This window comes from Aphanomyces invadans (assembly GCF_000520115.1).
Source record: "Aphanomyces invadans strain NJM9701 unplaced genomic scaffold supercont1.15, whole genome shotgun sequence".
In the NCBI taxonomy this organism is placed as follows: domain Eukaryota; phylum Oomycota; class Saprolegniomycetes; order Saprolegniales; family Verrucalvaceae; genus Aphanomyces; species Aphanomyces invadans.
This window is the reverse complement of record NW_008580160.1, coordinates 1,332,978-1,359,902: the sequence shown is the minus strand read 5'-3', so window position 1 is coordinate 1,359,902 and position 26,925 is coordinate 1,332,978. Positions and strand designations below refer to the sequence as shown.

The 26,925-nt window shown below is 56.0% G+C and overlaps 7 protein-coding genes across 12 annotated transcripts; 5 read left to right on the top strand and 2 right to left on the bottom strand.

Moving 5' to 3' along the window:
• On the bottom strand, positions 1-1,014 carry H310_07962 (hypothetical protein). The gene is made up of 3 exons (XM_008873496.1): positions 473-1,014; positions 286-434; positions 1-244 (listed from the first exon to the last, which is right to left on the bottom strand). Exons 1-3 carry the CDS (start codon positions 983-985, stop codon positions 67-69), a joined length of 840 nt encoding a protein of 279 aa, XP_008871718.1. The 5' UTR covers positions 986-1,014; the 3' UTR covers positions 1-66.
• A 400-nt stretch (positions 1,015-1,414) lies between these two features.
• H310_07961 (hypothetical protein) lies at positions 1,415-8,430 on the top strand. Its single transcript, XM_008873495.1, has 4 exons — positions 1,415-2,929; positions 2,979-3,068; positions 3,114-3,145; positions 3,195-8,430. Exons 1-4 carry the CDS (start codon positions 1,463-1,465, stop codon positions 8,365-8,367), a joined length of 6,762 nt encoding a protein of 2,253 aa, XP_008871717.1. The 5' UTR covers positions 1,415-1,462; the 3' UTR covers positions 8,368-8,430.
• Positions 8,431-8,678: 248 nt separating this feature from the next.
• Positions 8,679-18,005, top strand: H310_07960 (hypothetical protein). Its single transcript, XM_008873494.1, has 3 exons — positions 8,679-9,541; positions 9,596-9,686; positions 9,739-18,005. The coding sequence occupies exons 1-3, from the start codon at positions 8,751-8,753 to the stop codon at positions 17,944-17,946; spliced, it is 9,090 nt and encodes a 3,029-aa protein (XP_008871716.1). The 5' UTR covers positions 8,679-8,750; the 3' UTR covers positions 17,947-18,005.
• A 267-nt stretch (positions 18,006-18,272) lies between these two features.
• On the top strand, positions 18,273-19,034 carry H310_07959 (V-type proton ATPase proteolipid subunit). Its single transcript, XM_008873493.1, has 2 exons — positions 18,273-18,397; positions 18,521-19,034. The coding sequence occupies exons 1-2, from the start codon at positions 18,310-18,312 to the stop codon at positions 18,940-18,942; spliced, it is 510 nt and encodes a 169-aa protein (XP_008871715.1). The 5' UTR covers positions 18,273-18,309; the 3' UTR covers positions 18,943-19,034.
• A 211-nt stretch (positions 19,035-19,245) lies between these two features.
• Positions 19,246-22,157, top strand: H310_07958 (hypothetical protein). Of its 4 annotated transcripts, XM_008873489.1 has the most exons (10): positions 19,246-19,398; positions 19,444-19,602; positions 19,650-19,870; positions 19,939-20,419; positions 20,463-20,506; positions 20,554-20,698; positions 20,740-21,107; positions 21,159-21,237; positions 21,281-21,496; positions 21,544-22,157. In XM_008873489.1, the coding sequence occupies exons 1-10, from the start codon at positions 19,342-19,344 to the stop codon at positions 21,907-21,909; spliced, it is 2,136 nt and encodes a 711-aa protein (XP_008871711.1). In that variant the 5' UTR covers positions 19,246-19,341; the 3' UTR covers positions 21,910-22,157. The 4 variants fall into 4 exon arrangements, with proteins under 4 accessions (XP_008871711.1, XP_008871712.1, XP_008871714.1 ...); XM_008873490.1 differs by having other exon boundaries at positions 21,281-22,157; XM_008873492.1 differs by having other exon boundaries at positions 20,740-21,237.
• Positions 22,158-22,395: 238 nt separating this feature from the next.
• Positions 22,396-24,360, top strand: H310_07957 (hypothetical protein). Its single transcript, XM_008873488.1, has one exon. The coding sequence runs from the start codon at positions 22,524-22,526 to the stop codon at positions 24,222-24,224; it is 1,701 nt and encodes a 566-aa protein (XP_008871710.1). The 5' UTR covers positions 22,396-22,523; the 3' UTR covers positions 24,225-24,360.
• Positions 23,153-26,918, bottom strand: H310_07956 (hypothetical protein). Of its 3 annotated transcripts, XM_008873486.1 has the most exons (10): positions 26,779-26,918; positions 26,221-26,725; positions 26,066-26,165; positions 25,959-26,014; positions 25,848-25,916; positions 25,729-25,799; positions 25,557-25,686; positions 24,888-25,512; positions 24,576-24,846; positions 23,153-24,520 (listed from the first exon to the last, which is right to left on the bottom strand). In XM_008873486.1, exons 1-10 carry the CDS (start codon positions 26,886-26,888, stop codon positions 24,310-24,312), a joined length of 2,148 nt encoding a protein of 715 aa, XP_008871708.1. In that variant the 5' UTR covers positions 26,889-26,918; the 3' UTR covers positions 23,153-24,309. The 3 variants fall into 3 exon arrangements, with proteins under 3 accessions (XP_008871708.1, XP_008871707.1, XP_008871709.1); XM_008873485.1 differs by having other exon boundaries at positions 25,557-25,799; XM_008873487.1 differs by having other exon boundaries at positions 24,576-25,512.
• Positions 26,919-26,925: the final 7 nt, after the last annotated feature.

The following is a 26,925-nucleotide window of genomic DNA, read 5'->3' as shown; positions in this document are numbered from 1 at the left end:
TCCGGATACACTGTGTAGTTAGTATTACTACTGATGATCACAAAGGTACTACTAAAAATTGGAAATTTACACTCCTGCCAAATCGAGGGCGGACAAGTGCCGAGGGATGGACACGTCCGACCCTTCGTCGTTGTGATACAAGAAATCCAAATCCTCCTGGAAAATGACAGGTTCTCCGCGGTCTTCTCGGCGATCGTCGAATGGCCGCACAGGGTCTGTCTTGTCGGCATCAGGGGCGTAGGTCCTAAAAAAGTGATCAGACACGCTAGACAAATTGCAGCGGACATGGACGTGGGCCCTTCAAAGTTCCTGTCCTGCGCTCCCATGGGCGTCGTGAGGCTTGGCACAACTTGGGCACCAACATCCCCTTCGACAGGTGGCACTTGACTGGCTTGGCTTGAAGTCGGATTGTTCACAAGCATTGTCGGGTGTTTCTGCAAGCCATCAGGAGGGACGGGTTGGTGCAGCGTACCTGGATGCGTACTCCATTCCACAGCCATCGGGGAACATGATGAGGCAGCGTGATTTCGGCCGAGAACGTCGACAAGTATTCGCTTTCATCCTTTTCAACAGAATGATCCCGTGTAAAGCGGCAGAACTCTTGCAGTGTGGCCAGCTTTGTCCAGTTTTGAAGCTTCCTTAGAGCCATGACGACAATCCCAATAACATTGGCACCGTCGAGACAGTGGATGTAGATCGGTAAATTGTCGTTGTTCAAGAGCACATGCAATATGGCAGCCACGGTCGCGGGCGGAACTGTCACCGAGTCGCTCGAGTACTTTTCTGCTTGAAATGTGTGGTGCGCAATACCTTCATGCATGCAAAAGTCCACCAAGTCCTTCGTAGGCTTCTCAGGGATTACGCTAATCAAAGTCTTCAGCTTCAATCTGCGGAGGAAGCGGAAGTTGGGGAGCGTGGGGTACGCCCCTCGGTACAAGCGATTCTCGACTGTCGTGAAACGAAACGGAGGGATGATGGCGGCCATGGCGAAGCGCCTGAAAGCTTGCGAAGGAGATGTCTAGTACTAGTACTACTACGGCTCTCTTTAGTATCTTGGAGGCTTCTATTTAGTAATACTATATAGAAAGGACAACTGTCCAGTGCACGGTAGACGCTGCCGTGGGCGTGCTAGTAGAATTAGTAGTATCTGCTACTTGTAGCGGAGTCACCGTTATCCGGATGGCCAACTCGTGATCTCAGGCGTTGTTGCATACTGAAAACAAGTCAAAAGTGAGGTTGGCTCGAAGTGGCGTTTCTTCGACCGAAGTCATTCGAGTGTAACGCGTTGCGATGTGCAACTGAAATCGTCGAATCTTGGGATTTGTATGTATTTTTGCTTCGAACTTCGATGTAGTTACACAGGACTCGCCGCATCCGGATGCAGCGGCTTGGCAAGAATCCTTTAGTTCGACATAGTAAGGTAGTTCCCGAAAGGTGCTGGGTGGAGGTGCGAACGACCACGATGGCAGCTCAACAACGGCGGGAGAAGTCTCGGATAACGAGCCAGAGACAAGGCTCGTCGCGACGAGCTGCGAAGGAGAACTACTTCGATATCCAAAGCTTCGGCGACGATGACACGAGTCACGGGATGCTCCAGTCCGACCTACGTCGTAGCGTGATGCGACTAGACAACGGCCACAACGGCGGTGTGTTTGAACGCCTCCAGCGTCTACTTGGGTTCCAATCGGCCAGCATGCGAAACCAAAAGGAGCACATGGCCGTGCTCCTCGCGAACAAGCAGTTTCGGTTAGCTCAACAGGGATCGTCGGACCCGTCTGGCGACGCCCTCAAGCAGCTGCACAAGCAAGTTTTCTTGAACTACACGAAGTGGTGCCGCTTTCTCCAAATCAAGCCAAAGTGGGTCTCCGACATGGAAACGCAGGCTGCGCTCTTCTTCTTGATCTGGGGCGAAGCAGGGAACTTGCGCTTCATGCCCGAATGTCTTTGCTTCTTGTACCACCAAATGGCGTCCCGTCTCGAGAAGCTTGACGCGACCCAACAGAAACCCGAGTTTGCCCCTGCCGACAACGCGTTTCTGAACTTCGTTGTCAAGCCCATGTACAACGTCGTGGCCAAGATGAACCCAAGTCTTCAGAAGAAAAAGTCCAAGGCCGCATCGCACCTCGACCACAAGAACGTAACCAACTACGACGATGTAAACGAATTCTTCTGGAAGCCAGAGTGTCTGCGGTTCGATGAAACCACCGTCGCCCGCGCTTTTGAACATCGCGAGGCTAAAACGTTCAAGGAGCGCCGATCGTTGCTGAACCCGTTCCTCGCGTTCTACCGCATCTTCTTCTTCCTTCTGGTTATGCTTCACGTTCTGATTGCAATCGCGTATGTGGCCGTGAAGAGCCGCCCGCAGAACGAAAAGGGTTTTGCCATGTACAGCAAACTATTCAGCCCTGCCATCGCGAACCTACGCAACCAAGCGTTGCTCAGCATCGGGATCACGTACGCGGGCTTATCGGTGCTAAAAGTTATCCTGCAGGTGTGGATCGACGGCGTCCTGATCTTCAGCCACAAGGCGTACGCGCTGTCGTTGTACTGCCGCCTGTTCTGGCACGCCTTGTTTCTTGGTGTGTTTTCGTGCATCGTGACATCCCCGTTTGAGAATGTGCCGGTTTTGAACATGAAATTCCTCGACGCGGGCGGTATCATCATCGGCATTTACGCCCTGCCCGTTGTGCTCGCCGCCATCCTCAACATGTGCAAGAGCCTCACGTCCAAGTGGTCGTGGTTGCGTGTACTCCAAGGGTCCCGCGATCAGTACATTGGCCGCGACATGGGCCAAAATGCTGGCGACTTTGTGAAGTACAGTGTGTTTTGGGTCCTGCTCTTTGGCCTCAAGTTTCTGTTCAACATTGAGCTCATGATTCGACCGCTCGTCATTCCAAGCATCGAGCTCTTTGACCTGGACGTTGTGCAGGTACTTTGGTTTTGCTAGACGGGCGTTGTCGACTCATGCTGGCGTGTAGAAAAAGGGACTCATCGCGGGCTACCACAACATGGCGTTTATCATTGCGCTGTGGGCGCCAATGATACTGGTGTACTTATACGACACCCAGGTGACGTGTGCACTTTGATGCAAGTCGTTTTCACGGTCGTGGTAGATTTGGCTCGCGATTTTTCAATCGATTGTCGGGTACGGTTGTTGATCCTATTTTTGCACGTGATTGACTGGTTTTGTGCAGTGGGTACATGGGCATCCGCATGAAGATTGGCCACTCGTCCCGTGTGATTCAATTCATGGACCGCTTGAAGGGTGCCCCGTCGCTCTTTGACAAGAAGATCGTGTCGAGTGTCGCGCGTGGCATTTTGACTGGCGGCGATGCCAAGCTGAGCTCGCCGGAGACCCAGGCCCGTCTGCGCTTTTCAGTCGTGTGGAATGAGTGCGTGAGCAGCTTTCGCCTGTCGGATCTGATCGATCACCGCGAGTCGGCAATCCTGCAGTATCAAATTTCGTCGGCTGGTCAAGTGGACGACCCGATCTTCTTGCTCGCTGGGAAGGCGTCGAATTCGTGTGACGTGGTTGGCCGTGCTGGCAAGTGGAACTCGAAGCTCCAAAAGACGCTTGAAAAGGATGGCCTGTATGAAGTTGCACTCAATTCGGCCCAACTTGGCATTCAAATCCTCCAGAAACTGCTTGGCCACCACGACTCGGCGCTCGAAGTGCTGCATTTCCTGAGCGAGAAACCCCAAGAAGCGTTGCAACGTGCCAACTTGACGCATGTGCCTCAACTGCGGGAAAACTTTGTGGACCTCTTGGCTTGTCTTTTGGACATGCCTGAGCCATCGGATGAAAACGGCGGCATCGACGTGCTCCGGGAACTTGTGGTAATCGTCATCGAACGAGTCCAGCACTTGTTTTCAACGCTGGAGCAAGTGCTTCCAATCGATTGGGTGGTGCAGAAGCTCCAGTCGTCGTCATTCATCCGTTCGTCCCCGGACAAAACGTACCAGCTGCACTTAATGGCTGCGCTGTTTGCCGATCCCCAGGACGAAGACGGCGAGCGCATGTCGAACGTGTCGGTGACGTCTGCGGACAGCACCATGGCATATTGCACGCGCCTCTTCTTTTTGCTGACGTTGGACATTGCGGATGCCATGCCTCGGTGCGCGGAAGCTCAGCGTCGCATGAGCTTCTTTTTGAATTCGCTCAACATGCAGATTGCCAAAGTCGACGCGATCCAGTCGATGCATTCGTTCTCAGTCGTGACGCCTTACTACAACGAAGCCGTGCTGTACTCGTTGGAGGAACTGAATGGTCGCGTGGACCTCAACCCGTTGTTTCGCAAAGTTGAAGAGAAGGCAACCAAGAACAAGGTTGGCCGCGCCGACTTGAGCATTCTCAAATACCTCATCACACTGCACCCCGAAGAGTGGGAGAACTTTTTGGAGCGCATGAACGCGACGACTATGGAAGAAGCGCTCGCGACGTCCCCGATCCAAGTGCGTTTGTGGGCGTCCATGCGCGGTCAAACGCTGGCGCGTACTGTCCACGGCATGATGTTGTACGAAGATGCAATCAAGATGCTCCGTTGGCTCGAGATCGGAAGCGACCAAACGATTTCCCACGAAGACAAGATTCAGCAGATGGACGACATTGTCGGGATGAAGTTTTCGTACATTACGTCGTGCCAGATTTACTCGGAGCAATGCCAGAAAAACGACCCGCGGGCCGCCGACATTGATTTGCTCATGCGCAAGTACACGAACTGGCGTGTGAGCTTCATGGAGGCTGTGCCTGGTCAACACGGCGAGCCTGACCGGTACGACTGCGTCCTCGTCAAGTCGGACGGCGAGGAAATTGTCGAAGTCTACCGGTACGAATTACCAGGACACCCCATCGTTGGCGAAGGGAAACCCGAGAACCAAAATATTGCGTTGCCGTTCACCCGCGGCGAGTACATCCAAACGATCGACATGAATCAAGAACACTACTTTGAAGAAGCGCTCAAGATGCCCAACTTTTTGGCGTCGGGCCAGGGGGCGCAGATTATCGGGATGAAGGAGCACATTTTCACGGCCAAGGCGTCGTCTCTCGCGCGGTTCATGACGCTCCAAGAACTCGTGTTTGTGAGCTTGACCCAGCGTGTGATGGCGAACCCGTTGCAGACGCGTATGCATTACGGACATCCTGATGTGTTTGACAAGCTGTACGTCATGACAAACGGGGGCGTGTCGAAAGCGTCAAAAGGAATCAATTTGAGTGAAGATGTTTTTGCCGGGTACAATTGCGCCCTCCGCGGCGGCAAGGTCGTTCACTTGGAATTCATGCAGTGCGGCAAGGGGCGCGATGTCTCGCTGAGTCAGATCAACGCGTTCGAAGCCAAGCTCGCCAACGGAAGTGCCGAAAGTTCGCTGACCCGCGATGCCCATCGCATGGGGACTGGCATGGACTTCTTCCGCCTGAACGCCATGTACTACTCGCACATGGGGTTTTACATTGCCAACTTCATGACGGTCGTCTGCGTGTACGTGTACGCGTACTCGAAGCTGTACGTGGCTCTCCACCCTGAAGTCGAGCTGGAAGTGATCAAAGTGTCTGCCGACTTCGACAACTTGGCCGACGTGTTGAATACCCAGTTCATTTTTCAGTTTGGGATGCTCATGACGATTCCGCTCATGGCGACATTGATTGTCGAAGTCGGCTTACGTCAAGCGGCCATCAACTTTTTTGAGCTCCTCGTGACCCTTGGTCCGGTGTTTTACATCTTCGAGACGGGCACGAAAGCGCATTTTTACGACGTGGCGATCCAGCGCGGGGGCTCCAAGTACCGCGGCACTGGTCGTGGTTTTGCCATCACTCGCAACACGTTTGTGAGCTTTTTCAAGGAATACGGAGCTTCCCATTACCGCAAAGCGATGGAGCTCATGGCGCTGATCATCATCTATGGATTGTACGGCACGTTCAACTTTGGCGTCGGCGCCGAAGCCGCTTACTGCGCCAACAAGGACAACGACTGCCTCGGAAACAAACCGCTGTATATTCAAAACTTGGAATCGTTTGCCGTAAACCCGCAGTCGTACGGTGTGGCGTCGTTTGCTGTGTGGCTGCTCGTCGTGTGCTGGATGCTCGCGCCGTTTTTGTACAACACGGACGGGTTCGACTTTAGCAAGACCCGCGTGGACGTAACCAACTGGTTTTCGTGGCTCGCGACCATCCCGTCGGACGATTTGAATGTGGACTCGGACTCGTGGCTGGCGTGGTGGACATCCGAAGTCGATCTGTACTCTTCAATCTCGTGGACGTCCCGGCTGTCGTACTCGATTCGGGAATTCCGCCATATCCTTGTTGTGTACTACATCTTTACACGCGATTTTGAGCTCAAAGACATTTGGCTTGTGGCTGCCGCGGTTGGAGGGGTCTCATTGGCGCTGTGGATCGTGGGATCTGTGTCGACCATGTGCTTTGGCAACAAGGCGCGCATGTACCGAGGCATGATTTACGTCGTCGTCGTGATTGGGTTGTCCATCGGTGGCGTGATCCTTGTCGGCATGATTCTGAACTGGGGAAGTTTGGATAAGAATGGCCAAATGTACCTCAGCTTCTTCATCTCGACGTACGCCGGCCTGTACACCCTGCTTCAGTACCTGATCATTTTCAACGGCGTCGTCGGCCTGCCTCTGTCCAAGTGGGGCCTCGTCCAACAACTCGGCTACCTCTTTGACTCGTTGTTGGGTCTGATGCTGCTCGTGCCGCTCATCGTACTGTCGGCGATTCCGTTCATGCACACGATCCAAACCCGCATGATGTACAACGAAGGCTTTTCGAAAGCCCTGTCGACGGGCGGGGAGTTTGCCGCCACGATCAGCATGTTTACCGGTCTCTTTGGTGGGTTCACGCACGGCTGGATGACGTGTGCTGCGTTTTCGCTCGGGTACCTCAACGAAAAGTCGTTCAACATGGTGAACGAGTCGTTCAAGTATTTCCTCGACAATGAAGTGGCCAAAGGAGCGTCCATTTCTGGGGAGTTCCTCATGAAGAACCTGTCGACGTTTGCAGGCATTGCGTCCATGGTTGGCGTCGCTCTGGCGTGCTTGCTGTGTTTTCTCATTGGTCGCCGCTTCACCATCATCACGTCGTCGCTGTTGACGATTACGGGCGTCGCCATCGTCGGGGCAGCGTCTGGTGCGGGTGTGCTGCTCATTGTGAGCATTTGCTTGACGACCGCCGGGGTGGCCATGCTCAGCATCTGCGTATGTCTGTACAACTACGAGATCTGTACGCAAGATTGGAAGTGCAAGTCAATTGTGATTTTTGTGTTTGGCAGTGCGATCGGATACTTTGTCGAGTCGCTCCTGCTGTACAAGATGAACTACACCCAGCTCGAAGAAAACTGGAAGTCCAAGCCGTTGAATGTGTGGCGAGGCCATTTCCTCTACGGCGCCATTCCGCTTCTTCCGTTGGTCCTGGTCGCGTTCTTCCTTCCCGAAAGCCCCGTTTGGCTCTACCGCCGCAAGCAAAAGAAAGCGGCCGAGGCGACGCTGGTCCGCTTGCGTCAAAAGCACGACGTGATGGTGGAATTGGATGATTTGAAAGGCGCGATCTGGCCCAAAGAAACACCCAACATCCCCATTCGCGTCCTCCTCACGGTCGCCTTGCAAGTCTTGTACGGTCTTGCCATGTCCAACTCGATCTTGAAGCGCGTCCTCGTCCAAGTCGAGAACAAGGGCGTTGGATTACCGGCTTCGCCATGGCAATGGCAGTTTGGCTTGATGCTCATGCTTGGCTCCATGATGGGTCTTTTTAGCATCGATGGACTCCGTCGCAAGACGCTCCTGAAGGATATCTTGCCCCTCGTCGGTGGGATGTCCATTGCGGCCTTGGCTCTGGAAAAGATCAACACAAAGGACTCGCCTGTTGTCGGGTCGTTCCTGGACGTCGCGCTGTTCATTTTGTACTTTACGGTCGCGTTTAGTTTAGCCACGTGCACGTGGCTGTCGTCGATCGAACTTTTCCCAGCGGGCTTCCAACTGCGCTTTGTCGCGCTGTCGTTCGTGGCGTACTATGCGACTCAAACCGCCGTGTTTGTCCTCCGCCCGTCGTTCCTCATCAGCAACGTGATTATGGCTGCCGTGGCGCTGACTGTGACGGCAATCTTGCTGCTCTTCTGCGCGAGCAACCAACACGGGGCTATTCAGCTCAAAGGGGAAAAGGTCAAGGAGCGCGCGGCCCTCAAGGCCCTGGAAGAAGACGAAGCCTTCAACCACTCGCGGGCGTCGCGATCGCATTCTTTCCTGCGTGCCCGCGGCGCGTCCCGACGGTCTTCGTTCAAGACTCCCGTGAACAACGACGACTACAAGGCGTTTGAATCGCCGCACAACACAGCGTCCGCGCACACCAAGCACCGACCCGCATAAACCGCTTCCATTTCTCCATTACATTTTGAATACACACCTCAACCCAAACATCTCTCGCGCATAGACGTGTCGGCCTCTGGTGGTGATGGGCTATGGTTAGTAGATCTAGTAGATACTAGTCCTGTCTCGTTTGCTCAGTCGGACAGACACGAAATGTACTAGTGGCACACCGCCTCGTACGTACGGTGGAAGGATGAAGGGAAAACAACATGGGAATGTACTAACTAGTATTCGTGGTCGTGTTAGGTGCTAGTCGGATTTAGTAGTACTAGACACGGAAGTTGTCCATCAGCACTTCGACCGCCCTTTCGTTTGGTGAACGGGATTTGTGTTTTTACGCGACGTGAGGTGGAAGAGCGGCGCCGTCGATACATTGAGCGGACATGCACAACGCCAAGACGAAGCGGTCGGAACGCCTGAAGAAAGCCAAGGAACAGAAGGCCTCGAGCGCAGATGCGTCGTGGCAGATTGACGACTTATTGACCATGTCGGATCTGTCGGAGGAGAATCTCCTGCGAAGCCTTCACAGTCGCTACGACCACGACCTCATCTACACTTTCGTGGGTCCAATCTTGATTAGTATTAACCCGTACCGCAGCATCGACGGTCTGTACTCGGACAGCACCATGGACCGGTACCACAGCAACGCTGCCGGGAACAAGCCACACGTGTTTGAAACGATGAAGGCAGCTTACGAAGAGCTCATTTTGTCGAGCGCAACGAGTCCGAGCGATCAGAGCATAATTATTAGCGGAGAAAGCGGGGCCGGCAAGACGGAGACGACCAAAGTGATCATGCAATACTTGGCTCGCGTCACTACGAGCGGTCACACGAACAATGGCGTTGTGTCCCTCGAGCAAAAGGTACTGGACTCGAACCCGTTGCTCGAGTCGTTCGGGAATGCCAAGACACTGCGCAACGACAACTCGAGTCGGTTCGGCAAGTTCATTGAGATCCAATTCGACAAACATGGAAAAATCGCAGGCGCTGAAATCATGAACTTCCTCCTCGAGAAGACTCGCATCGTGACACAAAGCCTCGACGAGCGCAACTACCACATCTTCTACCAACTGCTCGCAGGCGCCGACAACGCATTGAAGGAGCGCCTGCACTTGACCAAGCCCCAGGATTACGAGTACCTCAAACACAGCGGGTGCTACGTCTTGCCTGCCAAGTCCGTCCTCCCTTGTCACGTGGCCCATGGCCTAACACTCATATGTTTGGCTAGAGACGACAAGGAAGAGTTTAACATCACGACACACTGCATGACCACGATTGGAATTTCTCAAGACATGCAAATGCACGTGTTTGAAATGCTCGTACGTCGTCAGTATTTGTGTAGATGAAGAGCGCCAACCTCGGCACGTATAGGCTGCAATTTTGCACCTGGGCAATGCCGACTTTGATGTAGTCCACGAGAACTGTGTCCCGAGCAACGCGGCGTCGACAGCGTGCCTTGAATTGGTCGCGTCGCTGCTGCAAGTACCGAACGAAGCGCTCCAGTCGGCCTTGTGCACGCGGCAACTCTTTGTCGGCGGCAAGGTGATTGTGCAAGCGCAAAACGCGGCCCAAGCCCGGGACAAGCGGGACGCGTTGGCCAAGACGATCTACTCGTCGCTCTTTATGTGGCTCGTCACCGAGTTGAATCGTACGATTTCGCAGCCCGCGCAAAAGTGGGGGTTCATCGGGGTCCTCGACATTTACGGGTTTGAAAAGTTTGACTGGAACACCTTTGAACAGCTCTGCATCAACTTTGCCAACGAGAAACTCCAGCGCCACTTCAACCAGCACATGCTTGAAGTCGAACAGGAAGAGTACACGCGCGAAGGCATTGACTGGACGCACATCCGGTTCCAGGACAACCAGAGTACGCTCGAACTCCTCGAAGGCAAGCCTGGTGGGAAGCCCGGCGTGTTTATTGCGCTCGATGACGTCTGGCGCATGAAGGGTGACGAGGCGAATCGAAAATTCGTCAGCTACCTCCACTCGACGTTTGGCGCGACCCACCACGAGTCATACATCCAGCCGAAAGTGGACGCCGCATTCGCGTTTGGCATTCGACATTATGCTGGCGATGTCATTTACGACGCCAGCGGGTTCAACGACAAGAACAACGAAGACCTGAACGACGACATGAAGGACTTGATCAAGTTGTCGACCAACTCGTGGCTCCCGTCCATGGTCGACTCGAACCTGCAAGCGGTCGAGTCCATCTCCCGCCGGGCGTCGAATAAACCCGCTGGCCCCGTGGCGGCATCCCGCCGACCGTCCGAGAACGTTGCAGCGGCCGACAAAAAAACGCGCACTTTGCGCGAAATCTCGGTCGGCGCGCAGTTCCGGTACCAGCTCCAGGAACTCATGTCCAAGATCTCGCGGGCCACGCCGCGGTACATCAGGTGCATCAAGCCGAACGAAGAAAAGCTTCCGCAGACGCTAGACGGCGCCCAGTGCGTCCGCCAGCTCAAGTACTCTGGGATGATGGAGGCTATTCAAATCCGTCAAAAGGGCTTTGGTCTCCGAGAAGACCACGACGTGTTCTTCTACGATTACTTGGCGCTTGCACCTGCGTCGGAAGACATTTGCGAACTCGTAACTTCCATCTCGGAGATGCTCAACGAAGGCAAAGATCAGTGGCAAATGGGCACGTCCAAGGTCTTCCTAAAGCGGTCGGTTGCGGAAAAATTGAAGCGTCTCAAGGTCTTGCGCGAGATGTCGGCAGTTCGAACGTTGCAACGATGGCACAAAGTGTTGAAGCGCAACTCAGCCGCGATCATTATCCAGAGCGCCATGCGAGGATGGCGAGCCAAGAAGGAGCTGGGGTTGCTCCGATCAGCTGCGTACACTGTCATGAAAATGGCACGGGGCCATGCAGCGCGTACACGGTACAAGAAACTCGTGACGCAGCACCGCCTTGAGGTGAAATGTGCGATCAAAATCCAAGCAATCGCGCGGGGGTATATCATTCGGCAAAAGGACTTGCTGCACCCGTTCGCAGGGATGGGCCCAAAGGAACTCGATGCACGTATCAAAGAAATTGAGCATGCCATCGAAGTTGCCGCGTCCAAGAAACAATTTGACGTGTGCACATTGCTCCAGAAGGACTTGCATGCGACGCAAGAGGCCCGGCGGTTGGTACGAACACCAAAGGAAGTGGACGCCGAAATTGAGGCGTTAATCCATGAAATGGAAGCTCTCGCCGCTCAAAAGAAGTTTGCCGAGTGCTCCGTCGTCCAGGCCAAGCTCGCGGCGTTGCAAGAATTCCGCCTCAACATGCCGGAAGACTTGAACGAGCTCGACCCACACGAGCTCGACGTCCGCATCAGCGCCGTGAATGAAGAAATCGTCAAAGCCATGTCTGACCGCAAGTTTGAACTCTGTGGCCAACTGCAGGAAAAGCTGGACGCTTTGATCGAAGTGCGCAAGACCAAGCAAACACCGCAAGAACTCGAAGCCGAGATCCACAACTTGAACATGGCTTTGACGCAAGCGATGCAGAAGAAGGCGTTTGACAAGTGCGGCCAAATCCAGTCCCAACTTGAAGTGCTCCAGAAGCGCCTTGCCAAAACGGGACGGGAGAAGCCACAGTTAGCTGTGGCAAGGGAGAATCCCCAGGTTGCTGCAGCGCCCGTGGCGGCGGCAGCTGGTGAAGTCGCCCCACCAGCCATTGGCGTGGTGCGAGCTTCAGTCACAAATGCGAATGCTCCAGTGGCTGCGATTAAAGCTGTCGCGTCGTCCCCCGTCGTGCTACCACCATCGAACGTTGTGATCGCCGCTGCCCCAGTTGCCGCAGCTCCCTCCCAACCTTTGGTGGCTGTCGCACTGCCAGCAATGGTGGCGCCTGGTGCTCGCCGGAACCAAGTTGCAGTGACCGACGGTCGCCGACCACGAAGCAGCTCGATCGAGTCGGCCACGTCGGCGCATTCCCAAGCGTTTTCTGTTTCGTCCAAGGTGTCTCAAGCCGTCTCCGTGTCGTCCAAGCTGTCGAAAGCCAAGTCGGCAACCAAAGCGACCCTTGCGCCGTCGATCGACGAGGCCGAGAGCGATCCTTCTCGCACCGTGGCGAGACTGCGCCCTGCCAAGGTGATCAACATCGATGGGAACGCTACAATCACGGAAGCCGCGATCGTGATGAAGAAAAACCGAACTGCTGCCATTCTCGTCGTGAGCCCCGCCGGCCTGTTGGAAGGGATCTTATCCGACACGGATGTGACTCGACGGGTGATCGGACAAGGGCTCAGCCCGAGCACCACGAGCGTGGCGTCTGTTATGACCCCCCAGCCAAGCTGTGTCGGCTCAGAAGACAAAGCCACGGACGCCCTTCGAAAAATGCTGCAAGGCCGCTTTCGCCACTTGCCCGTCACCGACTCGGCTTCTGGGGCTGTTGTGGGGCTGCTGAACGTGACCAAGTGTCTTCATGCGGCGATTCGCCGTTTGGAACAAGCGCACGAATCGACGAAATCATTGCGAAAGGACCTGCATGTGAGTGGCGCGGCTCTGGCGATCTTGGCCCCGATGCTGGAAAAGCTGTCGTCGCCAACTCTGCATGACATTGTGTCGAGCACGCCGCTGCCGCCCATTGTTTCCCCCAGGGACATGCTGGACTCGGTGATCCACCAAATGGCTGAGTCTCGCAAGGCCGCGCTTGTGGTCGACACAGACGGGACGCTTGTCGGGATCTTCACCCCCAAAGACGTGCTTGTTCGCGTCATCGCGGGCGGGATCCCGCTCGGCACGACCCCCGTCGAAAAGGTCATGACAGCAGACCCCGAGGCTGCCCACGTGTCGACTACTATCATTGACGCGTTCCACATTATGCAAGATGGCAGGTTCCTCAACTTGCCCATCGTGGACGAGAACCACAAAGTTGTGGGGCTGACCGACGTCTTATCGTTGGCGTGCCATGCCTTTTCTGGGGCTGACGGCGACCACTACGGTCAGTTCATCCAGGCGTCGTTCCAGAACGATACCGACTTTGACGATAACGCATCGGTTGGATCGACAACGTCCAACATCTCCAAGGCATCGAAAGCGTCCAAGGCGTCTCGATTCGGCGGCAGGACGTCGTCGACGCCAGGTGCCCTCAAATCGACCCCAACCCCTGTCTCTAGCCTTCGCCCCGATCCGGCTCAAACAATCTCAGACAGCGCAACTGTACAAGAGTGTTGCCAAGTGATGCGGTCCAAGCAAATCGACGCTGTCCTGGCCGTGCGCAGCGACGGGTCGTTGGCTGGTATTTTGACGGACAACGATATTTGTCGGCGAGTGGTGGCCACGAATTCGTCTCCCTTTACGACCAAGGTTGCTCAAGTCATGACGCCCAATATCAAGTACGTGAGTCCGAACGACAGCGCACTGGACGCGATGGTCCTCATGCACGAAGGCCACTTTCGTCATCTACCTGTCGTCGACAAAGGCACTGTCGTGGGCATCCTGAGCATCGGCAAGTGCCTCTTTGACGCGATCCAGCGCCTCGAGCAGGCTAATGCTGCGACGGAGGCCCTTCAACAAAGCTTGGAGCAAAAGGCGCGAACGAACCAATTGAAGTCTGCAGTGAACCCGATGGTGGACAAGCTGCTGTCGACGTCGATCACTTTGTCGACGATCTTGCAAACCGATGCTGTCGCCCCACAAGTGACCCGCCAAACAACTGTTCAAGCTGCGGCGGCAGCGATGGCGCAATCGCGCAAGGCATCCCTCGTCATGGAAGGCCAACATTTGATCGGGCTGTTTTCTCCCTATGAATTGGCTCTGCGAGTGATCGCTCAAGGTCTGGACCCCAAGACAACGCTTGTCGGCGACGTGATGCTGTTGGACCCTGACTTCGGCGACCCCGACATGCCCGTGCTCGAAGGCATGCAGATCATGCACGAATCAGGGTGCTTGAACCTGCCCGTCCTCTTGGCGAGTGGCCAGGTGGCAGGCCTCGTCGACGTCTTGTCCATGAGTTATGGGTCGTTCAGCCTCATTTATGGAGACAGCCGTGAAAAGCTGGAAGAATTCTGGAAGGCTTCGTTTCAAGTGGACCAAAAAGCCATCGACAGACCCAAGCAGCCAAAGTACTTGGCGCCTGTCGAGCGCACCGTTGCGAGCTTGCGTCCGTCCAAGGCCATCACGGTCCCCGAGTCGATCTCGATTCGCGAGCTGTCGAAGACGATGGTGCGGGAGAAGACCGACTCGGTGCTCGTCATTTCTGCAGCCGGCGCCCTCTCTGGCATTGTCACCGGGTCGGACTTGACGAATCGTCTCGTGGCGAAAAACTTGTCCCCAGACAACACGACGGTCCAAACCATCATGACCCCACGCCCCCAGTTTGTCACAAACGAAGATTCGGCCATCGATGCGCTCTGTACGATGCTGGCCGGCAAATTTCGCCACTTGCCCGTCGTCGACAATCAAAGCATGGTCGTCGGAGTGCTCCACATTGCCAAGTGTTTGTACGACGCGATTCGAAAGGTCGAGTCCACGACAAAGTCGACTGCCCGAGAACTGGCGCAAAACCCCCGCTTAAAGCGATTGGGGCCAATGGTGCATCGCCTCTTCTCGCCCGACGTTCAATCGATCATTGATGGAGATACGCCATGCCCCCGCGTACTCCCGTACACGTCGGTGTTTGCCGCGGCCAAACTTATGGGGGAAACCAAAAAGGCGGCGCTCGTGGTGGACGAACGCGGCCAGCTCCTCGGTTTGATCACGCCCGATGAAGTTTTGTCGAACGTGCTAGCCAAGGCAAAGCCCATCCACACGACGGCCGTCATCGACGTCATGCTGGAAGCACCGCAGAGCGTCTACGGCACCACGACCGTCGTGGACGCCATGCACGCCATGCACGACTCGAAGAACTTGCACCTGCCCGTGATTCGTTCGGCCACTGACCACCACGCGATCGGGTTGATTGACGTGTTGTCGCTCAGTTACGGGTCCTTTGCAAAGGGGACCCCGAACGACTGGAAGTCATTTTGGGAATCGTCGCTCGAAGTCGATGACGACGGGACCGCGTCCGTCTCGAGTGGCATCAGCCTGCATTCCAAGACGGGTGGGGCCAAATCCAAGGCTGACTCGACAACCAAACGGTCTGGCGACAACCGCCCTGTCAGTAAACTGCTTCCGACGCCAGCGACCACCGTGCTGGCAACCATCAGCGTCCGCGAAGCTGCCATGGCGATGAAATCAGAAAAGGCAGACTCGGCCCTCGTCGTGTCTCGAGAAGGAGGGCTCCTTGGAATCCTGACCGACACAGACGTCACTCGTCGCGTCGTTGCTCTTGGAAACGACCCCGACTTTATCACGGTCGAAGAAGCGATGACCGCCAACCCCAAGTTTGTCCAGGAAAGCGACAGCGCCATGGACGCCATGTTCTCGATGCTGGAAGGCAAGTTCCGCCACTTGCCCGTCGTGGATGCCGACCATCATGTCGTTGGCATGCTCAAGATCCAAAAGTGTCTGTATGATGCGATCCGGCGCCTCGACACGTCCGCGGTGCAAAAGCAAGGGCTTATGTCGCCAACGTTGCAATCCATCATTGAAGTCGATACCAAAGGACCGCCGCTCGTCAACTCGACCGACACGATCCTGCAGGTGGCGCGGCAAATGGCGTTTACACGCAAGGCCGCGCTTGTCGTGAGTGGAGCGTCCAAGCAGCTCGTGGGTATTCTCACTCCCAAGGACGTCCTCCTCCGCGTCGTAGGAGGGGGCTTGGACATTGCAAAGACTACCGTTGCCGACGTCATGACCAAGAACCCCGAGGCCGTCGATCCGTCGATGACCATTCTGGACGCCCTGCACATCATGCACGAAAACAACTTTCTCAATTTGCCCGTTGTGCACACTGCGACGTCCAAGATTGTCGGGCTCGTGGACGTCCTGTCGCTGAGCTACGGCTCGTTCGCCAAGGGCAACGACGAAGAGTGGCGAACGTTCTGGGACATGACCTTGTCGGCCGAAGACGACGCTGCTGCTGCTGTGTCGAACCCGGCCATCGCTGCTCCACAACTCCCCGCGGCGATCCCTCAGCGCCAACTCACGGTCGAATCCCTTCGTCCGACTAAAGTCATCTTGCTGCCCGACAACATCACGGTCGCTGAGGCAGCCACGCGACTTCGCCGCGCCCGTGTGGAAGCGTGCATCGTCGTCGATCCGAGTGGAGCGCTCCTTGGTATTCTGACGCCGACCGACGTGACGCGACGCGTGTTGGCCCAGGATATCAACCCTGCCAACTGCTTGGTCTCTTCCGTCATGACCAAGTCACCGACGTGTGTGCGGACGACGGACCTGGCCACGGACGCGCTGAATTTGATGCTCCAAGGACAGTTCAAGCACTTGCCCGTGCTGGACCCGTCCGGCCGTGTGATGGGTCTATTGGACATTTCCAAGTGCTTGCAAGATGCGATTGCAGTCATGGAGCGGAGTCAAACCAAGGCCGATGCGTTTGCGAGCGAGTTGAAGCGCGGCCTTGGCCATCAAGACTCGGCAGCCAAGTGGATTGAAGCCATGCAACGACCGACGGTGGCCATGGCCGTGGAGAAGAACATGCCACCGCCGATTGTCGGCATCGACACGCCCGTTCGCGAAGCTGCCAAGATGATGGGATCGTCGCGTACGGCGGCCGTCGTCATGGACGGGCATCTCGTGATTGGGATGGTGACGCCCAAGGACTTGGTGAAAAAACTCATTGCACGATCCCTGTCCGCCGAGACCACTCGGGTCGGCGACGTGATGACATCGCACCCGATCACGATGCCGCCGAGTGCGAGCATCCTGGAAGGGCTCCAAGTGATGAAGGAGACTCGCGAACTGTTTGTTCCGATCGTCGACCCTCTGTCGAGGCGCGTGGTCGGGATGGCGGACGTGCTGTGTTTAACATTTGGGCAATTCAGCACCTCCGCCGACGGGCCGAACGCGAGCGAGTGGAAGACGTTTTGGCAGTCGGCCATGGCCATGCAAGAGGACTTGGCGGGCGACGACATCGACGACAATTGTTCAGTTGGGACCATCGAAGACTTTGAGCGCACCGAGTCCCGACACCACGACATTGCTGCGAACAACGCGATGCAGGCGAGTATGTACTCGGAACTAGGCGACTCGGTGTCCGTGATTAGTGCGAGCCAAAGCACGGCGATTTCCGTCGCCGGTACGTTTTTGTTCAAGGTCAAGGACAACATGGGCCACGTGCATCGCATTCGCTGTCGCACGGAAAGCCTGCGCACGCTGCAGGACGAAGTGCGTGCCAAGATGAACTTGCCCAGCGACGCGCAAGTGCGCCTCAAGTATGAAGACGACGAGGGCGACCTCGCCGTCGTGTCGTCCGATTCGAGTTTGATGGAGGCCGTCCACATGGCGTCCGAGTCCAAGTGGAAGAGCCTCACGTTGGTGGTTGACGTGGTCGACGAGGGCCACTCTCCACGCTTGGGCAAGATCCACGAGGCCCCTACTACTGCACCCTCGCCCGCCAAACCCGCGACGCGGAACCTACCTCCGCCGCCGCCGCCGGCCGCTGCCCCAGACAACACGACCGTGCTCATGGGCATTGGCGCCCTCGTGGTCGTGATTGGAGTCGTCGCCATGGTCGCGTTGAAGAAGTAGAAAGTGGCGTCTGCCTCGTGTGAATTGCATTGTTAACCCTCTAGAAAGTTTTGCTTCCATCGTGGGCTTAGTAGGTAGTAGTAGTACTGCACCCGAATTAGTATGACTAATGGCGACATAGAACGCACTTAGTCGGTGTGCGCGTGAAAGGGGGCGGGGTAGGGTCCCTTTAAAACTCTATATTTCTCCCTCCCTTTGGTGTGGAGAAGTGGCCGCATCCAAATTTAGTTTGGGAGGTTTCACATTCCGTATGAAACCCCCACGTGTGACTTGGAATTTGTATGGGACGCGTGGTTTGTGGCTGTTTTTCTGTTTTTGGATCATAAGTCACTTCGCAATTTCTTCTTCCCTGTGAATTTCGTCATGCTTGCCCAACTTGCGTCGGAATTGTGCCCCACGTCCGCCCCTTTCTTCGGCTTCATGGGCGTGACCTCTGCCTTGGTCTTTGCCAGTAAGTGACATTCTACTTGCAATCGAAAGGTGTCGGGAGTTGATTGGATCCGTGCATCGCTCTCGACGTCGGTCGGTCGCTCCATCCATCTGTTGGGCTGAGCCTCATCTGCTGCTTGCCTAGACTTGGGAGCTGCCTATGGTACCGCCAAGTCGGGTGTCGGCATTGCCTCCATGGGTGTGATGCGCCCAGAACTCGTCATGCGCAACATTATTCCAGTTATTATGGCGGGTGTGTTGGGTATCTATGGTTTGATTGTCGCCGTGATCATCCAAGGCTCCATCGACGTGCCCAACGGCAAGGACACCGTCTACGGATCGTACACTGGTTTCGCCCACTTGTCGGCTGGCTTGTGCTGTGGTCTTAGCGGTTTGGCTGCCGGTATGGCCATTGGTGTGGTCGGTGATGCGGGCGTACGTGCTGTCGGCCAACAAGAAAAGCTCTTCGTCGGGATGATCTTGATTTTGATTTTCGCCGAAGCTTTGGGCTTGTACGGGTTGATCGTTGCCTTGATCTTGGCCACCAAGAAGTCCACCGGCTGCTAAACACCCCGTATTTCAGTGAAGTGTCGACCCTCAGGACACCATAGAGGTTGAGCTTCATAAATTTGCGTATTTCATTCCGTTGTTGTCGCGCCTTTTCCCTCTTTCACCTCCCCACTTTCGCATCCGAGCGCTCCTACAATGACACGGCAGTCAAAGATGCAGCCGCCACCGTGCCTTTCTTTTCACACTGGATTTTGATCACGAATGATAAAATATCGTGGCCGAACACGATCAAATAGTTTTAAATTCCCCCAATATTCTGGTATCAAGAAATATCCATTTAGGAATCAGTCAAATTAGTCATCCGTACAGAAAAATCCTCGGGCACATCGCACCTTCCCAACAAGTCGTCAACGAACGGGATCGTCGGCAACGTGTCACGCCCACATCGACGGCAGCATGTCGCACGAAGACGATTCATGGACTGCTGTAGAAACATCGGAAGCTGCCCGTGAGGTGTGCGGATCCCGCTTCTCGTACGTCTCAACCAGTCGACGGTAGATCATTGCACCCGAAAGTGTATCTTTGCGACCCGACAACCTGCTCCATGGCGAAACCATCGAATGCAAGGTCCACGCGATGCAGATCTCCAACCAAAACGTGTATGAACGCGGCTATCTATGCCTGACGACGTACAGGTTGCTGTTCGTACCTCATCCGGTAAGACAACACACATCCTCCCGTTTCCAAGGTATTCCATCGAGTAGCAAGACCTCCCGCGCATTGTTGACATTGCTCTGTGCAACATCGCCGACATCATGGTGCAAGATGCACGATCGTCCAGCGCGATCGTCAGTACCGTTGGGTATACGCTGGGAATGAACGTCCAGCCCGAGAAGGAAGGCGACGATGTGACCAACACGATGGAGGTGGCGTGCAAGAATTTTGAGATCTATCGCTTTCAACTGCGCATGACGGCGGCGTCCATGTGCGTTGTTCAGTCTACACTGACTCGCATGACGTCAAGTCTTCTCATCATTGGGTTCTTGTTCGCAGAAACATGCACAACCGCCTCGTGGATCGGCTCGAGTCGACGCATCAAACAGCGCCGATTGCTTTTGCTAAAGTCCATGAACCGTCAGACGAAGGCACTGGTAACCCGTGGAGCGATCTCGAAGTTGCAGAGAGCGTGCGCCTGGGCATGAAGCATCCGTCACGTCACAACGCAGCGTCGTCGGCGGGTTTTCGCATCACTCGCCTCAACCACTCGTTCCGCCTCTGCGCGACCTACCCCATGCTCTTGATCGTTCCGCAGCACGTCTCGGATGCAGATCTCAAATCCATCGCGCACTTTCGAGCGAGGGGCCGCATTCCAGCAATCACATATCGCCACCGAGAGACCGATACGCTGCTCGCTCGGTGTTCGCAGCCGCTCGTGGGGCTGCGGAGAAGGCGGTGTGCGTCCGACGAGCAATACGTCAAGATTTTGCAAAATCACGCCGTCGGGGGCCTCTACATCATTGATTGCCGCCATCAGGTGCGTCCAGTGTGGCCGGGATCGTCTCATCCGGTGCAATCAGTCGAGTGCGTATGGAAATGTTGCCCTCGGTGCTGGCTTTGAAATGTACGTAAGCACACCCCATGGCTGTGTTTTGTTACGGGTGGTTGTAGAGCAGAGTACTACAACAATGTGCCGCTCCTGTTCATGAACATTGAAAACATCCATTCGATGCGGGATTCGATCCGTCGACTGTACGATCTCATCAAGGGCGAGATCCGCGGCAGCGAAAAGTCCAACTGGCTGTCTTGTCTCGAGGTAAATATTTCCCATTCGTTCCAGACGTGACGTCGTGGCAGGGGACGAGATGGCTCGAGCACGTTCGGTCGATTCTAGTTGCCGCCACGACGTGTGTGGATAAAATGGTCGATGAAAAGGCATCGCTGCTCGTGCACTGCTCGGACGGGTGGGACCGGACGGCTCAACTCACGTCGCTCGTTAAAGTGTGCTGCGATCCGTACTTTCGCACGATCCAAGGGTTTGCCGTATTGATCCAGCAAGAGTGGCTCGCATTTGGCCACCGCTTCGAGGCTCGCTGCGGCATGAAGGCCCACGGGAAGAAGGGGTACTGGGACGACGATCAGAGCTCGCCTGTGTTTGTCCAGTTTATTGACGCCGTCTGGCAGATGACCCAGCAAGCGCCGTGTTCGTTCGAATTCAACGAAGCGTCCGTCCGCGCGCGCCCACGCTGTGGCTCATGATGTGGTGTCGGATGTAGGTACTTGATTGCGCTGTTGGATGAAGTGTACTCGCGGCGCAGCGGGACTTTCCTCTTTGACTGCGACGAGCAGCGCCAGGTCCGCCACTCCTCCTCTACCATCCTGCCCATCGTGCCTGTAGAAAGCCCGAACGCATGCGCGGTGCCCATCTGTGTGGATGCGCATCGGTGGCAACTTGTCGGACATTTCGAATCCATTTTATATCGTGCCAAAGGACGACGACTTGTCGATGCAATCGCCGCGGGTGCTGCGGTTTCGATGGCACAACAGCACGTTGAGCATCTGGCCGGCGTTCTACCTGCGGTCGCTCGACAGTCGGGAGGCGGTGTGCACCCAGGTGCAGCTCAATCCTTTCGGTCGTCGCACCTCATCGAGTGATGTCAGAACGCGTGGGCCAAGTCTGTTCAAAAGTCGCAGCAAGAGCTCCAAACCCAACTCAGCGAGACGCAGCATCTTCTCAACACGCAAGTCGCACTCAACGCGCAGCTGCAAGCGTACGTGTCCAACTTGGAGTCCAAGACGCAAGCGCTCAACTCGGCGTTCCATGGGCAAGTTTTCAGCGAGTCCGGCGTCGTCGTCCATGAAACGATCGATGAAAGCGAGGAACTGGACGAGGCCGTGCTCCTCAGTGTGACGCAGACCCAGAACCACAAGAAGGTCGACATGTTTGTGGCAGCGACCATGTCGCATCCGTTTGAAGTCATTTCGACCTACTTTGACGAGGCCGAACGTCGCCGCATTGTACAGTGAACACCGTTCGCACCACAACACGCCGTAGGAAGATCGTGCGTTCAACATGACATGCCATCGAGCAACTGCATTGCATTCACCTGCGATTGTGGACCTGACGCTCGAGGCACACCAACCGATTCGTGATGATGAAGCATCCAGTCCATACAGATATACCTTCGGTGGCGGCCGGGTCAATGCAATTCGGGGATGTGTGCGCTCAGCAAAACACCCATGCAGCCACACGACCATGGGCAAGCCCAGCGTGCAGACGCACGCGATGCCAAGCTACTGCTGGAGGCGCATCCCATGACTTGCGACACACCAGAAAGAGAGTGGCCCCAGGATCGCGCCGCATGAACACGGCCATGACCGTGTATCGAGCGGAGGCATGGAACGGTTAGTATTACTAATAGTATCTTGTCCGAGCTGCATTGCAGTTGCAGGTACTAGGAAGAAGGAGGGGATACTACTAGTAGTACTAACTCCAGGAAGGTGTGAAAATTTGCCAGTTCATTTGACTTGACGCAGGCGACCGCAAGAGCCGCGACAGCCCGAGCGATTCCTGCCGTCGGATCTGCCCTCGTTTGAACGTATCAGACGACATCTCTCTGGCCGTGCACCCTCAGGACGACATGGCTGACTGGAAATCCATGCCCCCGACGAGGAACCGACAATTGTCGATTGGGTCGGTGACATCGTCGTACTCATGCAACGAAGAGTACTTTGGCTCGCAGAACACGTGCAGCTCCACAACGTCGTCCGACGAAAGGTGGGCAACCTTTCAATCCCGAGACACGTGCTATCAGTGCGGAGAAAAGTTTTCCGTGTGGAAGCGGAGCCATCGATGTCGCAACTGCGGATGGTCGTTCTGCAAAAGTTGCTCGAACCATCGCGTGGCGCTCAACGGTCAAACGCACAAGTCTCGGGTGTGCGACTTGTGCTTTCCAAAGGTGCTACAAGTCGGCCAAGCTCCTCCAGCGAACTCGTTCTTCAAGGCGTTCGTACCGCGCGGCGTCTTTGCCGGCATGTTGAGTTACCTGAACTTTGCCGACCTGTGCATTGTGTCCATGTGCTGCCGCCACTGGTACAAGCGCGCATCGCTTGACATGCTGTGGCGGCCGCTTTATGCTCATACGTTTCCCACAGCGGAGTCCCCTGACGCGACATTCCAGCGACACATCCACGGCATCGAGTTTGAGAGCCTGCCGTGGAAAAAAAAGTTCGAAATGCGGTGGATTGCGCAGCGCACGGCACAACTCACGGCAGAAAAGAAGAAATCGTTTGCCGCCATGGCGGACCTCTTGACGTCCCTCGGCCTTGGAAAGTACACGCCGCTATTTGAGCAGGAAGAGATCGACATCGAAGCGCTGTGCATGATGAACGCCGGGCATTTGCGTGACCTCGGCATCCCGGCCGGACCTCGCATAAAGCTTATGAATGCCGTCGCGCTGTTGGCCAACGATGACCCTGACGACAGGGAAAACGTGCCCAACGACTCATACGCCGACGGTCCGATTCTTACGCCGACCGAAAAGATTGAAACGCGGCGACGACTCGTAAAGCAGTACAAGGCATCCCTCGTGCGCCGCGTGCAGCAGTCGACGGTGCGCATCGCAGTCCTCACGATCGATGGCCAGCTGCTCAACGTCGGGTCAGGCATCATTCTCCATGAACGAGGCCTGGTCGCGACCGCCCGACACTGTCTCGTGAGCGAACAATTTGAGTTCGACTGCATCACCGACCCTGACTCGTTCATGATCCTGATCGCACCGACCATGTCGGCGAGCGAGCCACCCGCATGGAAGTACCGCGCGACTGCGCTCCCCCAATGCTGCCATGAAGAACTCGACTATGCGCTGCTTTGGATTGACGTCGAAGTCGTATCGGACCCACCGTGCGGGCTGTACATCGGAGACGTCACGGAGCGCAGCATCGCAAGCACTTGGACGGTCCGCCAGCTCGAGTCGTCCAACTTGGTGGTCAAGTTGCCGGCAGTGCCCATCGGAAACTCAAACAATGTCGAGCCCGGCGACGAAATGTGGATGTTTGGATATCCCAGCAGCGGCCACAATACAATCACAGTGCACCACGCGATTTGCTCGGGCACCGACTCCCAGGGATTCCAAGGCGTCGAGGTCCCCAAAGCCATGCTGCGCACCGCCGCCCAACTCGACAATGGGTTCTCCGGCGGCGCGGCGGTCGATCGAAAGGGCCTGCTCGTCGGGATCATCTCGTTCAGTGTGCTCAGGCAAGATCGCGTGCGATCCATCAACATGATCAAAGGCGCGATCGAGCTCGCCAAGGCGGAGCGGCTCGGTGTCGAAGAAGAGTAGCTGCTCACCATCAACTTGTTAATGCAGTGTTTGGGACGAAGCTAGTTTAGCCGCATGGTCGAGCTGTCCTAGTCGAGAAGAGGAATTACTTGAGCACGTCCGGCACGACCCCAACGCTCCGAAGAAGCCAGAGGAGGCGAGCGGCATCGCTTGGGCCTGGCAGACTCATCCAGTCGATCGCGGTGGTGTGTTCAGAGTCGGAAATGATGTGCGCCTCGACGGGTGCGACGTCGATTGCTTGCACAAAGCAGGCCAAGTTGACGTGGCCGGTCGGCGACACGGTCGGTTGCAGCGTTCTACCAACAGGATTTGTTTCGTCAGTCGCAGTTCAAACCGAGTTGTGCAGCGTACATGCACCCGACTGTGGCTTCATCGGGCACCTTGCCTTCGCCGACAAACGAACCGTCCCACTCGCCTGGCGCCAGAATGCGCACCGTCATGTGATCGTTGTCGATCGATGCCTTCTTCAATCCGAGCGCCAGCGCGTCCTGGTACAAGCACTCGGCAACGTGCTTGGACAGCAGCGAGCACACCAAGACGCGGAACCCATCGACGCCACACACTTCGCGCTGGTTGAGCGAGAGGTCGACGTAATGGATGCGGGTGCCGCGCACGGTGATTTCTACACAGCCGTCGAGCATGTTTGACGATTCATGCATGTACCTGTTACAAAGTTCTTGCCAATGTGCAGATCGACCGACGACAGACTTGCCACGCGCTGGCAAATTTTCCACCGCGCCAGGACAAAGATGCCGCGGACCGTGTCACAAAGCGGCTGGCACGTGCAGTCCTCCAAAAGCCGCACGACGTTGTGGGCTGAAGAGCCCGTGGGACATGCGAGCTTGGCGCTCAAGGTGTCGAGGAACGCCATCAAACTGGCCGTGAGCAGGTTGTGGGACAGCACGGTCACAAGGGCCTGGAGGACCCGCGGAGTCGGCGGCGGCTGGTTGGATGGCTTGGACGTGTCGAGCGCGGAGTTGCGATGATAGTTTTTGCACACGCTGTGAAAATTGCGCAGTTCGTGCTGCATCAGAGCCAATGCATACTTGCACGATTCTTGCAGCGTCGCGTCCTGGATGGCATCGGCGGCACCATCGTTGTCGTCGGAATCCACAAGACTGACCGTCAGGATGTGGTGCTCGTCAATGCGAACGCGCACTTCGTCATCCTTGATGCACAGCACGGACACGGGCGCATTCGTGCTCACGCCGGCCGCCGTCGTTCGGTCGTCCAGGTAGTTGGCCAAATGATGCGCAGAGTCGACCCATCTCGCGGACGGCAGCAGCGCCTACGCGGGACATGTTGGGTCCACTCGACGCGGAACGCACCCACTTCTTGCATAATGGTGTGGAAAGCCTCTTCACAAAAGATCGAATGCTGAATGTCCGCGAGGAGCACTTCGTTGTCGTCATCGATGGTGGTGGTGGCTTCGTCGCCAAACCCATCAAATTTCGAGTCGTCCCTAGCGCCATCAAGTCGGACAAGGATCATGCTGAGCACGTACGTGGGCTTGGACTGCTTTCTCGGGAGGACATACGACCCGATCGACCCTACCGCGACGTTTTCGACCTTCAGCTGCGCCACATGTCAATCGAATGCATGGATGAGGAACCATGGAAGCACCTTGACTGTTCGGCGCAGGTAGAATTCTGGCTCCTTTACACACACCATCCCGTCGCTCGTGCGGCTGAGCTACTTGACACGTTCATCGTTGGTCGGCAACCGACGTCATACCTCTGAGTACGCAATGGAGCTGATCGGCATTGCTTGAGGCGTAAACGTCGATCCCGCTGTGGTGACGTGTTAGAAATGTGGTAGAAGAACGGGAAGGATGGCCGCACCACTGACATAGCTGCAGTCGACGGCGAGGCCCTCGCCCGCTCGAAAAGGCTTGGGAATTGTGCCGTGCATTGGTGCGCAGATTTTCCATTTGCCCAACAGCTACTCGATCGCACCATGACAACGCGATTGCATGACGCGTCGTGCAAGTGTGTACCTTGCGCACACCCGTGAAGAACACGCGCTCCTTTGTGATCCCAGCCTGAAGCGACTTGGATCCGTTCAACAAAATGTCGGCGGCGTCGTTCACTTGGCTCGACTTGGACGTGAGGAGATATGCCAAGTCCTCCTTTGTGACTTTCAGGTGCGAGTCGTCTCGCAAGCAATGAACTTCTTCCAGGAAGCGTGGTTCCTTGGTCGGCGCCTTGCTGGGACGAACCAGATCAACCGTGTTCACGAGTTGATACAATTCCACTACGGACGCCTGCAACTCGGCCACCATCGGGCGGTAGTGAGCTCGTGGGTCGATTGCAGTCTCGAATTCTGCCTCGGCACTCGTCCCGATCGACATCTCGTCGTCGTCGTCCGTTGTCGGCGCATCGCCTTCTCGCTTCACCCTCTTCAATGCTCCTCCACCGCCAGACGCAGCTTGTTTGCTTTTTTGCCGTCTCTTCTCCAGCTGCGTCACAATATTCGCGAATCGCTGCGCCTCCGACAGCTCCCTACACATCGTGGCATGCTCAGTCCTCGTGAAACATGGTATAAGTCCCCGCACTCGGTAGGAATCTCCGTGCCATCAGGCTGAATGAACTCAATGGTTGGATCATTGCCCTCGTCGGGGTACAGCGTGATGCCGGCTCGGGCCGTGGTTTCGTGCATCGCCATGGGATGATTCTCACGGTTGCCGCTGGTTCAAATATCT